The sequence below is a fragment of the Dryobates pubescens genome, chromosome 22 (assembly GCF_014839835.1).
Source record: "Dryobates pubescens isolate bDryPub1 chromosome 22, bDryPub1.pri, whole genome shotgun sequence".
In the NCBI taxonomy this organism is placed as follows: Eukaryota; Metazoa; Chordata; class Aves; order Piciformes; family Picidae; genus Dryobates; species Dryobates pubescens.
Genome location: NC_071633.1, coordinates 14,852,473 through 14,866,567, shown reverse-complemented (window position 1 = coordinate 14,866,567; position 14,095 = coordinate 14,852,473). Strand labels below are relative to the sequence as shown.

At 58.0% G+C, this 14,095-nt stretch overlaps 4 protein-coding genes across 4 annotated transcripts; 3 read left to right on the top strand and 1 right to left on the bottom strand.

Moving 5' to 3' along the window:
• Window positions 1-546: 546 nt before the first annotated feature.
• On the top strand, window positions 547-1,539 carry LOC104299800 (olfactory receptor 1038). Its single transcript, XM_009899994.2, has one exon. The coding sequence runs from the start codon at window positions 547-549 to the stop codon at window positions 1,537-1,539; it is 993 nt and encodes a 330-aa protein (XP_009898296.2).
• A 4,034-nt stretch (window positions 1,540-5,573) lies between these two features.
• On the top strand, window positions 5,574-6,563 carry LOC104299799 (olfactory receptor 8I2). The gene has a single exon (XM_009899993.2). It carries the CDS (start codon window positions 5,574-5,576, stop codon window positions 6,561-6,563), a length of 990 nt encoding a protein of 329 aa, XP_009898295.2.
• Window positions 6,564-9,523: 2,960 nt separating this feature from the next.
• On the bottom strand, window positions 9,524-10,678 carry FEN1 (flap structure-specific endonuclease 1). Its single transcript, XM_009899949.2, has one exon. The coding sequence runs from the start codon at window positions 10,676-10,678 to the stop codon at window positions 9,530-9,532; it is 1,149 nt and encodes a 382-aa protein (XP_009898251.2). The 3' UTR covers window positions 9,524-9,529.
• A 788-nt stretch (window positions 10,679-11,466) lies between these two features.
• On the top strand, window positions 11,467-12,772 carry TMEM258 (transmembrane protein 258). Its single transcript, XM_054171961.1, has 3 exons — window positions 11,467-11,542; window positions 12,110-12,219; window positions 12,340-12,772. The coding sequence occupies exons 1-3, from the start codon at window positions 11,540-11,542 to the stop codon at window positions 12,464-12,466; spliced, it is 240 nt and encodes a 79-aa protein (XP_054027936.1). The 5' UTR covers window positions 11,467-11,539; the 3' UTR covers window positions 12,467-12,772.
• The last annotated feature ends 1,323 nt before the right edge of the window (window positions 12,773-14,095 follow it).

The window sequence follows — 14,095 nt, the reverse complement described above, 5'->3', positions numbered from 1 at the left end:
AGATTGGCCTTGGGAAGCTGAGGTCTTCCAAAGAGAATAGAACAGAGTAGAATAGAATAGAATAGAGTAGAACAGAGTAGAATAGAACAGAGTGGAATAGAATAGAGTAGAATAGAATAGAGTAGAGTAGAGTAGAATAGAATAGAATAGAATAGAATAGAATAGAATAGAATAGAATAGAATAGAATAGAATAGAACATAGTGGAATAGAATGGAATGGAATGGAATGGAATGGAATGGAATTCAGCAGGTTGGAAAAGACCTAGAAGTTAGCTTCTATTGACTTCAAGTGGTGCTGGGTGACTGAAAAGGGGCATCCTTGACAGATTTGGGTCTATTTAAGCATTTCCATGTGAAAGAATCATAGAATGGCTTGAGCTGGAAGGCACCTTGGAGATCACCTAGATCCAAGCCCTTTGCCAAGGGCAGGGACATCTCCCACTAGCCCAGGCTGCTCGGAGCCTCACCCAGCCTGGCCTTGAACACCTCTCTGGGCAAGCCATTCCAAGAAAGACCTAAAGCAGGTGAGCTGCTTCTGCCTTCAGCATGGCTGATGATAATGGCACCTCTGATTTTGTCCTCCTGGGCTTCCCAGCCCGGGAGGACCTGCAGGGGGCATGCTTCGTCCTGTTCCTTGCCATCTACGTGGTGACTCTGGCAGGAAATCTGGGGGTGCTCCTCCTGATCCGGATCGACCCGTGCCTGCACACCCCCATGTACTTCTTCCTGAGCCACCTGTCTCTGCTGGACCTCTGCTACTCCTCCACCGTCATCCCTCGGGCCCTGCTGAACTCTCTGGTGGAGCAGAAGGTGGTTTCTTTCGCCGGCTGTGCCGCCCAGCTCTTCTTCTTCGCCGCCTGCGCCACCAGCGAGTGCTACCTGCTGGCCGCCATGGCTTACGATCGCTACGTGGCCGTTTGCCACCCCCTGGCTTACTCCCTGATCATGTCCCAGAAGCTCTGTGTTGGGCTGCTGGTTGGTGCCTACTCAGCCGGTGCGATCAGCTCCACCATCCACACGCTGTGCATAGCCCGCCTCCCCTTCTGCCGGCCCAGGAGGATCGACCACTTCTTCTGCGACGGGCCGCCGCTGCTAGCCCTCTCCTGCTCTGACACTCACCTCGCTGAGGTGACCATCGCTGCTGTGGTGGGCTTCAACGTGCTGAGCACCGCAGCCTTCATCTTGGCCTCCTACTCCTCGGTCCTCTCCGCTGTCCTGAGGACGCGCTCCGCGCCCGGGCGGCGCAAAGCCTTCTCCACCTGCGCTTCCCACTTGCTCTCCGTCGCTCTCTACTACGGCAGCTCCCTCGTCACGTACCTGCACCTCAGCCCCAGCCACTCCTTGGAGCAGGATAAGGTGCTCTCCCTGCTGTACTCTGTTGCAATCCCCATGCTGAACCCCTTCATCTACAGCCTGAGGAACGCAGACATGAGGAACTCCATGAGGAAAGCAAAAGACAGAGTCCTCTCCTCCGTGCTCACCCCTGGTTCCTGGTCAGCTGGAAGGAGAAGGCTACCCTGGTGTGGGGAGGAGGGTTAGGTACTGCACCTTCAGGAAGGAGGGTTAGATATGGCATCTTGAAGGATGGCTAAACATCACAGCTTGAAGGAGGAGGGTTGGGATGCTGCAGCTCGAGGAGGGAGGGTGGGATGCTGCACCTCGAGGAGGGAGGGTTGGGATGCTGCACCTCGAGGAGGGAGGGTTGGGATGCTGAACCTCGAGGAGGGAAGGTTGGGATGCTGCACCTCGAGGAGGGAGGGTTGGGATGCTGCACCTCGAGGAGGGAGGGTTGGGATGCTGCACCTCGAGGAGGGAGGGGTGGGATGCTGCACCTCGAGGAGGGAGGGTTGGGATGCTGCACCTCGAAGAGGGAAGGTGGGATGCTGCACCTCGAGGAGGGAGGGTGGGATGCTGCACCTCGAGGAGGGAGGGTTGGGATGCTGCACCTCGAGGAGGGAGGGTGGGATGCTGCACCTCGAGGAGGGAGGGTGGGATGCTGCACCTCGAGGAGGGAGGGTTGGGATGCTGCACCTCGAGGAGGGAGGGGTGGGATGCTGCACCACGAGGAGGGAGGGTTGGGATGCTGCACCTCGAGGAGGGAGGGCTGGATCTCACACCTGTAAAGCATGTTTCTCCTTGAAGCAAGGCTCCGTGGTGCCCTAGGAGGGATGAGACTTTCTCCAGCTGTTGGTGGCTTCCTCAGGGCAAGACTGAAACAGAGATGTTGATAGTTGGATAAATAAAAGCCAGCTGCCCTGGGCTTGTCTGTCATAGAGAATGGTGGGGGGCTGGAAGGGAGCTCTGGAGCTCAGCCAGCCCCAGCCCCCTGCCCCAGCAGGGCACCCCCAGCAGCTTGCCTAGCAGCACAGTGCCCAGGGGGGGTTGCCAGCTCTCCTCACCAGGACACTCCACAACCTCTCTGGGCAGCCTGCTCCAGGCCTCCAGCACCCTCCCCCCAAACAACTTTCTCCTCAGCTTCAGAGGCAACCTCCTGCCTGCCACTTTGTGCCCTCTGCCCCTTGGCCTGGCCCTGGGCACCACTCAGCAGAGTCTGGCCCCAGCCTCTTGCCCCCCCCCAGCTCCTTTAGCTCTTGCTGAGCATTGCTCAGCTGCCCTCTGGGGCTGCTCTTCTGCAGGCTCCACAGCCCCAGGGCTCTCAGCCTTTGCTCCTCCTCTTGTCCTTTCTCTTTTCCTTCCTTTCATTTCCTTTCTAAAGGCCAGCTGGTGGTGTGGACAGCCTGGAGAGGTCTCCATGGGAGAAATGCTCTTGGTGCAGCCAGAAAGGTTTGGGGTTAGGGATCAAAAGGGGACTCTGTTGAGCCGGTGAAAATGATCATCATGATCATTGCCACAATGACTTGAGAAGGCCAAAACAATGATCAGCTGGAGGAGGGTCCTGAGGGAGAGCAGAGTGCACAAACAGCTGAGGTCACACTTGATCACAGATAAAACCTCTGTGCCAAGCAGCCTGCCTGATCTTCTGGGCAGCTTCTGCTGGGGCTTCAATCCCTCAGATGGGCTTCTCAAGGAGCTGCAGGCACCACTTCTACCAACATCTCCTTGTAGAGCAGGTAAAGAAGGGGTTGGTTTTTGCAGCTGGTGGCTCTCCTGCATCCTTGAAAGAGGTTTTAGTACAAGTGGAGTGAGAAGACTGAGCCCAGTGCTCTGCTGGGCTCTGCCATCCCTCACCCCCTAGCACACTTCAGAACGCTTTGTTCCCACTGGGGTTTGATTGCTTTACCTCTTTGCTTCTTTGTGTGCTTCAAATCATCAAATTCCAGCACGGAGGGGGTTGGAATGGAGCTCTGGAGCTCAGCCAGCCCCAGCCCCCTGCCCCAGCAGGGCACCCCCAGCAGCTTGCCCAGCAGCACAGTGCCCAGGGAGGGTTGCAAGCTCTCCACACAAGGACACTCCACAACCTCTCTGGGCAGCCTGCTCCAGGCCTCCAGCACCCTCACCCCAAACAACTTTCTCCTCAGCTTCAGAGGCAACCTCCTGCCTGCCACTTTGTGCCCTCTGCCCCTTGGCCTGGCCCTGGGCACCACTCAGCAGAGTCTGGCCCCAGCCTCTTGCCCCCCACAGCTCCTTTAGCTCTTGCTGAGCATTGCTCAGCTGCCCTCTGGGGCTGCTCTTCTGCAGGCTCCACAGCCCCAGGGCTCTCAGCCTTTGCTCCTCACGGAGCTGCTTGAAGCCCCTCAGCATCTTCAGAGCCTGCCCTGGGCTCTGTCCAGCAGTTCCCAGGCTCTCTTGAGCTTGGGAGCTCAGAACTGGACTCGGGACTCCAGCTGTGGCCTGAGTGGGACAGAGTAGATGGGCAGGATAGCTTCCTCAACCTGCTGGTCACACTACTCTTCATGCTGTCCAGGAGACCATTGACCTTCTTGGCCATGAGGGCATGTTGCCTGCCTCAGGGCTCCAGAATCCTCACAGCACAGAAGTCTCTCCTCATGGCCAGGTGGTCTTCTCCAACCCAAATGATTCTGTGATTCATGCTTCTGGTTTGTTCCTGAGGCTGAAGCCTCCTACGTCCCTGCTGAGCTGAGAAGACAACTCAGAACAGAAGCTTCTGCTCTGGGAAGGCTGTGGTCAGGGGTGGCTCTGCCTGTGCTTGGCAAGGGTGCAAATGCTTCTCTTGTGATAATCATTCATTTCCTAATATTGAGCCTGTTCTCAACCTTGAAGCTAAGGTGTGATGGGCTCATGGAGCTCTTCAAGATACAGAATCAACCAGGCTGGAAAAGACCTCAGAGATCATCAAGTCCAACCTAACACCCAACACCTCCTGACAACTAAACCATGGCTCCAAGGGTCACATGCAATCCTTTCCTGAACATCTCCTGGGCAGCACATTCCCATGGCCAATCTCTCTTGCTGGGAAGAACTTTCTCCTCACCTCCAGGCTAAACCTCCCCTGGCACAGCTTGAGACTTTGTCCTCTTGTTCTGGTGCTGGGTGCCTGGGAGAAAAGCCCAACCCCCACCTGGCTACAGCTTCCCTTCAGGGAGTTGTAGAGAGCAAGAAGGTCTCCCCTGAGCCTCCTCTGCTCCAGTCTAAGCAACCTCAGCTCCCTCAGCCTCTCCTCAGAGGACTTGTGCTGCAGACCCATCCCCAGCCCTGTGCTCCAGACCCCTCCCCAGCTTTGTTGCCCTTCTCTGGACACCTTCCAGCATCTCAACATCTTTCTTCAACTGAGGAGCCCAGAACTGGACACAGGACTCAAGGTGTGGCCTAACCAGTGCTGAGCACAGGGGCAGGATGACTTCCCTGCTCCTGCTGGCCACACTATTCCTGATGCAGGCCAGGATGGCTTCTTGGCCACCTGGGCACACTGCTGGCTCATGTTCAGCTGCTGTCAACCACTACCCCCAGGTGCCTCTCTGCCTGGCTGCTCTCCAACCACTCTGTCCCCAGCCTGTAGCACTGCCTGGGGTTGCTGTGGCCAATGTGTAGAACCCAGCCCTTAGCTGTGTCAAATCTGATGCCCTTGCCCTCTGCCCATCTCTCCAGCCTGGCAGGGTCCCTCTGCAGAGCCCTCCTACCTTCTAACAGATGCACACCTGGCCCCAGCTTGGTGTCATCTGCAAGCTTGCTGATGATGGACTTTGCCTTGGAGGTGTTTAAGATGTGATTGCCCTTGAAGCTGTTTAAGATGTGATGGTCCTTGGAGGTGTTTAGGATGTGATGGTCCTTGAAGCTGTTTAAGATGTGATTGCCCTTGAAGCTGTTTAAATGTGATGGTCCTTGGAGGTGTTTAGGATGTGATGGTCCTTGGAGGTGTTTAGGATGTGATGGTCCTTGGAGGTGTTTAGGATGTGACAGCCCTTGGAGGTGTACAGTGCAGTGTAGATAAACCACAGCAGGATTATTGCCTGTGAACACCTGGGGGTGTTTTGAACCCCTTCACCTTGCTGACTCCCAACCTTGGGCTAAAAGCAGGAATGTTGTATAATTTCCTCCCTCTCCCCCCCAGATTCCACCCCTGAGGGGTGAACCCTTGATGTTTCCACTGGGTTTCTCTCCCAGGGCTTTACCTCACTGCTCTGTTGCTCTTCCACGCCGCTTCGCCTCGGAGAATGGCCCCAGAGGCTGGAGGGAACCTGACTCTTTCGCCTGGCTTTATCCTCCTGGGTTTCTCTGAAGTCCCAGAGCTCCAACCCACCATCTTCACCCTTTTCTTCTCTCTCTATGCTTTCGTGGTGCTGGGCAACCTGAGCATGCTGCTGCTGATCAAGGCTGACCCCCAGCTCCACTCCCCCATGTACTTCTTCTTGACCCACTTAGCTCTCATCGACATCTGCCTTTCCTCTGCCATCAGCCCCAAAGCTCTGGAGACCTTCCTGCTGGGGAGAAGCCACATCTCTTTCTTGGGTTGCTTTGCCCAGATGTATTTGCACCTTGCTCTGATCATCTCAGAGTGCCTCCTCCTGGGGGTGATGGCTTACGACCGCTACGTGGCCGTGTGCCAGCCGCTGCTGTACGCCGCCACCGTGTCCAAGGCACGCTGCTGCAGCCTGATGGTGCTGGTGTACACCCTGGGCTTCCTCAGCTCCCTGCTGCACTGTGCCCTGGCAGGGAGGTTGTCCTTCTGCCGAGCCAGGAGCATCAACCACTTCTTCTGCGAGCTGCCCACCCTCCTGCGGCTCTCCTGCTCCGACAGCCGCCCGAACGAGACCTTCCAGGCTGTCCAGGCTGGGCTTTACATCATGAGCTCCCTCCTGATGATCCTCTTTTCCTACACCTCCATCCTCCACGCCATCCTGCAGATCCCTGGGGCCAGGGGGAGGCTTAAAGCCTTCTCCACCTGCACTTCCCACCTGATTGCTGTCGCCGGCTTCTACGCCCCGGGGGTGATTGCCTACCTTCAGCCTGGCCAGGGGCGCCGGTGGCAGGGGACAAAGCTGGTTTCAGCCTGGTACACCATCCTGACTCCCAGCCTCAACCCCCTCATCTACAGCCTGAGGAACGAGGAGGTGAAGGGGGCCCTGAGGAGGATGTGGGTGAGGAAGCTGGGGCCACATCTAGCCAGGTTTGGAAAAGGTATTTCAGCACCCTGGAGGGAATGAAGGGATGGGCTCGGTGCTCAGTCACTGCTGGCCTTCAAGACAAGGAGATCACACACCGAGCACAGGGTGTGGAGGACTCAGGGAGGTGGTGGAAGCCTCCTGCCTGGAGGTGTTTGCAGCCAGGCTGGAGGTGGCTGTGAGCAACCTGCTGCAGTGTGAGGTGTCCCTGGCCACGGCAGGGAGGGGTTGGAACCAGCTGAGCCTTGAGGTCCCTTCCAACCCTGACAGGTCTGCGATGCTGTGACTCATGAATAGTTCTCCTCAAACTGCTTTGAGCACAGTGGATTGTCCACTTCAAACAGCTTCAGTTCATTTCCAACCTTGTGGGAGCCTTCAACAGTGAATCAGAATAATTAAGACCCACCCCCATCTGCTGTGCCCACTCAAGAGGAGCCTTAGAGAAGTTTGGACGTGGGTCCTGTCCCCCTCAGGTAAGCACAGGAGCCTCATGGACCTTGCTTTGCTCCAGTGGTGGTGTGGAGTGGGAGGGAAACCTCCATCTGGGCTGAGCTGCAGGTGGGAGAAGCTGCAGGAGGGGCTGGTGGGCTGCGGGGGCTTGGGGTTTATTCTGCTGGCTGGGCAAATGTAGAGCTTCTCCAGAAGGTTTGAGGTGGTTTATGTCTGAGGGCTGTGGCCATAAGTCAATTTTTCTCCCTGTGTAAGAGAGTTTTCTTTATGGCTCAGACTTGGAAGTGATATCAAACATCTTCAGTTCTTTAATTCTTGGGGAGCATCCATTCTGGAGCCTCTGCTACAGAAAGGATCTGGAAGGTGTGCAGAGGAAGGGCCACAAGGATGAGCAGAGGGCTGGAGCTGCTCTGCTGTGAGGACAGACTGAGGGAGTTGGGGCTGTTCAGTCTGGAGAAGGCTTCAAGGAGACCTAATTGTGGCCTTCAAGGATCTGCAAGGGGCTACAGGAAAGCTGGGGAGGGACTTCTGAGGGTGTCAGGGAGGGATAGGACTGGGGGGGATGGAGCAAAACTAGACGTGGGGAGATTGAGATTGGCTGTGAGGAAGAAGTTCCCCAGGAGGGTGGTGAGAGCCTGGCACAGGCTGCCCAGGGAGGTGGTGGAAGCCTCCTGCCTGGAGGTGTTTGCAGCCAGGCTGGAGGTGGCTGTGAGCAACCTGCCGCAGTGTGAGGTGTCCCTGGCCATGGCAGGGGGGTTTGAGCTGGCTGAGCCTTGAGGTCCCTTCCAGCCCTGACAATTCTATGGCTCTGTGAGGCCATGACACAATGGCAGGCAGCAAGCATCAGCCTTGTACCTGCAGGTAAATGAAAGGAGCCTACAAGACAGACAGGAGGGGAATTCTGCAGAGGTCTTCTGGAGAGCTCCCAACCCCCCCTGGGCATTGTGCTGCTGGGCAAGCTGCTGTGGGTGCCCAGCTTTCACTGGGGGCTTGGGCTGGATGATCTCCAGAGGTCCCTTCCAGCCCCCACCATGCTGGGATTGTGTGACTCTAAAGCAAGCCAGGAGAGCCAAGCTTGCAAACAAACCTGGGCCTGAAAGCCTCTGAGGAAGGCTTTAGTCTGGGCTCCACTCCTGCATTAGAAGACAAACCAGGTCCAGTTTGCAGCCACTCTGCTGCCAGCCTGAAGCCTTTGTGGGGTTGCTGTGAGCCAAGTGCAGGACCCAGCACTTGGCCTTGGTGCACCTAAGAATGTTCCAGAGGTGGCTTTAAAATCAGCATTATTTTAGTGCTGGTAATGGACCTCCCCTGTGAAACTAGCCCAGCTTCTTATGATAGCTTCCCAGGGCTGACCCTCTCTGATCTTTGATGTCCTGGGTTGGACTTGATGCTCTCTGAGGTCTTTTCCAACCTGGCTGGTTCTGTCCACAAAGCCTCTACACCCCTCAAGCTTCTTGTGCTCAGGCCCACGCTTGATTTGTTGGCTGGTGTCAGTCAAGCTTCCTTCTAAAACCAGGATTTACTGTTTCCCCTGTGGAGCCTTCCAAGCAGCAAGGTTTCAACCACCTTCTCCCAGAGAATGAGGGGACCATCACCTTGGTTTAGAGGCTTTTATTCCCAACCACAACAATATGGCTTTGACCAGGCAAAAACTATACAAAACAAAGAATAAAACAGGGGGAGGGGGGAAAAAAACACCCAAAGGGGGTGGTGGTCCTTAGCCTAGGACCTGTCTCTGTGTCAACATTGTCAACAATGTCAACATTGAAGGATGCCTCAGGGAGTGTAGAGGCCTCCATTCAACACTTGCTGACCTTTTGCCTTTTGAAACAGAATTTAGAGGGGGGGGAGGGAAGGAAATCTGAGGCTTGGAGAGTTGCAGTTCTGAGCTCAGCTGGTGCTGGGTTTAACCAGTTCAAGAGTAAGGCAGAACTTGGCTGGAGTTGGGGGTTCAGAGCAAAGAAAGGGAAGGAAGAGCCCACAGCAAATCCTTGTTAAAGGGAAGAGTTTACCTCAAGCCTACTTCCTGCCTCCAGCTTGCCTTCCACCCACCCCTCCCTGACTCCCCTCTCTGCTGCTTGTGCTACCTCTTTGTGGAGGGATGAGGCAAAAATCACCTGGGCCCCATTTCTAATGCTCTCCCCCACCCCATCTGTATCCACTTTGCTCCCCAGCCATTCACCTTCTCTCTTTGATCAGAGGTTGCTTGTGAGCTGCTCCCTTTAACTCACAGCCTGGATGCTGCCTCGGGTTGCTGGTGGCCTCCTTCCTGGCCTGAAACTGACGAGAGCAGCCGCTGAGCTCTCCCCTGCTCCTCACCCCTCTAACCTGCCACTCACTCTCGTCTCTCCCAGCCTCACACATCACTACTGCTGCGCAGGGTCTCCTACGGATTGCCTAACCTAGCCTTGTAGGAAGCTCTTTAGCAGCATCCTTCTGAGCACTAACACACAGGGAAGGAAGGAAAGGACCTTTTATTAGCCTAGAATTCCTGTTTGAGCACAGAACCCAAGCACAGAGGGGAGGAGGAGGCAGGGGGGGCGCTGGGGTTGCTCAGTCTACTTCCCCTTCTTGGCCTTGGCGGCCGCGGCGCTGCTGGTCTTGGCTTTCTTCTTTGCCGAGCCCTTGGTCTCCGGCTCCTTGCGCTTGGCTGAGGTGATGGAGCCTGTCACCTTGAAGAAGTCATCCAGCCTGCCCTGAGTGCTGCCCTGCCTGCTCTTGAGCAGCCTCTTGGCCCCGTTGCGGACCCGCTCCTCGCTGAACTGCTTCTCCCCGCACATGAACCGGACGAGCTGCTCCTCGTCGGGCTCGCCCCACTTCAGCTCCACGGCCTCGGGGTCGACCACGTCGGGCTCCAGAAAGAGCTTCTGGGCCTCCCTGTGCAGCCAGTTCTCAGGCAGGGGGTACTTCTTGGTGTCTATCTGCTGGACGATCCTCTCGATGGTCTTGTGCTCCCTGATGAGCTCCACGGCGCGCTTGGGCCCGATGCCGCGGATGCTCTCGCAGTAGTCGCAGCCCAGCAGGATGCAGAGGTCCACAAACTGCTCCCAGGTCAGGCCCAGGTCCTGCAGGACGCGGTTGAGGTGGAACTCCTGGATGGGCAGCTTCTTGGTCTCGCTGGCCGTCAGGTGCCTCATCAGGACGGGGCTGCCGAAGGTCAGGCAATCCATGTCCTCCGTGGCGGCGGCGTAGACCTTCCCGGCCTTCACCAGGGCGGCGCAGCTGGCCTCGGCCTCCCCCGGCGCCTCCACGTAGGGGATGCCCATCAGGCTCAGCAGCTTCTTGCACTCGTCGGTGTGCTGCTTGGTCACCTTGACCAGCCTCTTGCTGTACTTCTCGATGCCTTCCTCCTCCCCGGCCTCCTGGGCTTCCTGCAGGTGCTTCTCGGCCTCGGCCCGCCGCTCCGTCCTCTTGGCCAGCTCCCCGGACTTGAGCTGCGGGGGTTTGCCGTCGAAGACGTAGACGGGCTTGATGCCGCTCTCCACCATGCGGATGGTCCTGTAGAACATGCCCACCAGGTGGCTGGTGGTCTCCCCCTCCTCGTTCTGCAGCGCCTCGGCCCCCTGCCGCACGGCGATCAGGAACTGGTAGATGCTCATGGAGGCGTCGACGGCGACCTTGCGGCCGAAGTAGGCCTTGATGTCGTTCTCCCGGATGGCGCCGGGGGCCACGTCGGCGATCAGCTTGGCCAGGCCGTGGATCCCCATCCTGGGGGAAGGAGGCACAAGGGGAGGCTGGGATGGGCCCCCGCCCGCGGCGCCGGGGGGCTCGCAGCCGGGCTCCAGGGACGGGGGAAGCAGGGAAAGGGGGGAGCAAAGGGAGCTGCCTGCACATCCCCACCCCCCTCACGCTCCTGTGGCATGGCATGGAATGGAATAAACCAGGTTGAAAGAGACCTTTGAGATCACCAAGTCCAACCTATCACCCAACACCATCCAATCAACTAAACCATGGCACCAAGCACCCCATCCAGTCTCCTCCTAAACACCTCCAGGGATGGTGACTCCACCACCGCCCCGGGCAGCACCAACCTCTCTTTCTGGGAAGGATTATCTCTCCCCTTGAGCCCGTGCCAGCTTCCCCCAGCGACCGTTATCCCTCCATAGCTCTCTTCAGCCTCTCCAGACGCCGTCATCCCCACTCCGAGCCCCCCTCAGTCTCCCCCAGCCATCATATCCTCCCCCATGGCTCTCCCCAGCCTCTCTAGCTGCCATTATCCCTCTCCAGGCCCGCTTCAGCCTCCCCCAGCTGCCACTGTCCTCCTCCCGGGCCCGACTCGGCCTCCCCTCGCCGCTATTTCCCCCTTTCCAAGCCCTCTCCAGCCCCTCCGTCCGCCAATTGCCCCCCTCCAGGCCCTCCCCGGCCCCCAGCGGTCCCCATTACCCTGCAGCTCGCTCCCGCCACCGCACAGCGCGCCGGGAGTCGGCTGAGCCAATAGCGAGCGGCTCCCGCTGTCCCCGCCCACTCTCCCGGCATGCTCCGCCCCGGGGGCGTCACTTCCGCTTCCGGGAAGGGCGGGTGGCAGGGGCGACGTGTCGGAGCGGAGCGGGAACCGGCGCCTGGGCGACATGGTGAGGGCTGGGAGCAGGCACTGGGGACCGGGAACTGGCTGTCGGAGTAGGGCAGCCCGGGCCGGGGAGCTGCGGCCAGGCTCTGGCAGCCAGGACTGGGAACCGGGAAGCCGCAGTTAGAAACCGAGGTGCTAGCGGCTGGGAGCCCAGAATGGGAACTGCGAAGCAGTGGTTAGGGAGCGGGCAGCCCCTGCAAAGCCGCTGTCAGGGGCCGGCGAGCCACAGCTCGGGGCCAAGGAGTCGCTGTTAGAAGCTGGGGGGTCAGGACTCGGGGCTGAGAAGTTGCGATCAGGGATCGGGAGCCGGATCTGGGGATCGGAAAGCCGCGGTCAGGGTCTGGGGCCAGAAGCCGGGACTGGGGGAAGCCGCAGTTTAAGGAGCCAGGACCTGGGAAGCTGTGGTCAGGAGTCGGATGCCGAGACTCGGGGCCAGGAAGCAGCTGAGAAGCCCTGATGAGAGGCCGGGAAGCCGCAGTCGGGGGCGGGAGCTGGGCCAAGGGGCTGCGAGCCGGTCCCAAGCCCGTCCCGTAGCCCGGCGGCGCCGCTCACCTGCGCGCTGGCCCCGCAGGAGCTGGAGGCGATGAGCAGATACACCAGCCCGGTGAACCCGGCCGTGTTCCCTCACCTCACCGTGGTGCTCTTGGCCATCGGCATGTTCTTCACCGCCTGGTTCTTCGTGTATCCCCGGCCTGGAGGCGGGAGGGGGCGACAGGGAGGCGGGAAGGGAGAGTGGGGGGGAGGTGGGAGGTTCCCTCCCCTTCCTCTGCCTCTGTTATCACCTTGACCCCTGGGCTGCAGCTACGAGGTGACTTCGACCAAGTACACAAGAGACATCTACAAGGAGCTGCTGATCTCGTTGGTGGCCTCACTCTTCATGGGCTTTGGTGTCCTTTTCCTGCTGCTGTGGGTTGGTATCTACGTCTGAAGCACCACTACCACCTCCTCAATCCCAGTGGCTGGAAGCTCCTGGAGTTCTTCACACTCTGCAAGGGGTCAGGGGTGGGGGTGGGGGCTGTCCTGTGACTTCAGTAGCAGCAGAGCTTTGCCCTGGGGAATGCTCTCACTGAGCTCCTCCATCTCTAGGCCAGTTCTAGATGGGAGGCCTCACACAGAAGCTCTTTTTTCTATTCCTTTTATACTTCAACCCCAAAGCCCTTCCCAGGTGTGGGCTGTGCTCAGCCAAGGGACTTCTGCCAGCACCAAACCCTGAATAAAAGTGGCTCTGTCCCCTGCCTGCCTTTGAATTCATGCTTTGGCTTCCACCTGCACCTTCTCCCACCTGGCATTTCCACATCACCTGAATACTGGCAGCAGATCCCTGTGCCTTGGGCTGGAGCTGGTGGTCAGCAGGGATCTCCTCAGCTCTCTGGCCTCTCTGGCAGGATGTGGCCCTTCCTGTGTCTGAAAGGGGCTGCAAGAAAGCTGGGGAGGGACTTTTGAGGGTGTCAGGGAGTGATGGGGCTGGGGGGTGGAATGGAGGAAAAGAAGTGGGGAGGTTGAGATTGGCTGTGAGGAAGAAGTTGTTCCCCAGGAGGGTGGTGAGAGCCTGGCACAGGCTGCCCAGGGAGGTGGTGGAAGCCTCCTGCCTGGAGGTGTTTGCAGCCAGGCTGGAGGTGGCTGTGAGCAACCTGCTGTGGTGTGAGGTGTCCCTGGCCATGGCAGGGGGTTGGAGCTGGCTGAGCCTTGAGCTCCCTTCCAACCCTGACCTGATGTGGCACTTTGGGACATGGTCTGCTGGTTGTGGAGGTGTTGGGTAGAAGGTTGGACTTGCTCTTGGAGGTCTCTTCCAACCCCCATGACGTAGCCAAGAGGCAGCAGCAGGCTGGGACTTTGCTGACCTTGCCCTGGACGGGAGTTCATGCCCCAGGGCAGGGCTTTTCCTGCTTCCTTTTGGAGGCCTCTTTGGAGCTCCTGAACCAACCCCCCTGGATCTTTAGGGAGGAACACACCAGGAGCCATCCTTGGATACAAAGCAGTATTCATGTATTTATTTAGGAGGGGCTAATGGGGAGGGGGAGGGAGGGCAGGGGAGGGGAGAGGGAAGGGAAGAAGGGAAGGAGGAAAGGGAGGAAGGGAAGGAGGAAAGGGAGGGAGGGAAGGGAAATCTTTTACCTCCAGCAGAAAACAAAAGTCTAAAATAAGCCAAACAAAACTCAGCCAACCATAAAAAATGAAACCAACAAACAGGGAGGGGGGAAAAAAAAAACCACCAAAGACATCCAGCAAAATATAAATAGAAAGGAAGAAAAGAGGGAGGGGGGGAAGGGAAGGGAGAACTACTTTGTACCCCCCTCCCTCCCCCAGAAAATAAACAACGACCAATCATGAGGGAATGCCTAAGGGCACAACTCCACACAAGGGCTCGCTGGCAATGTACAGTGATTAAAGCTGTGACAGCAACACTTCCAACCAAACCAATTAGTGCTTTACTTGTTTCTGGGGTTCTTTAGGTGTCTCTCTCAGCCTCCTCCCTCTGCTCTGCTTCCCCCCCCCCCCCCAGGAGCTCTGCTTTTTAGTTGGCAGCCTTCTTGTGGTTGCAAAACCCCCAGCTGCA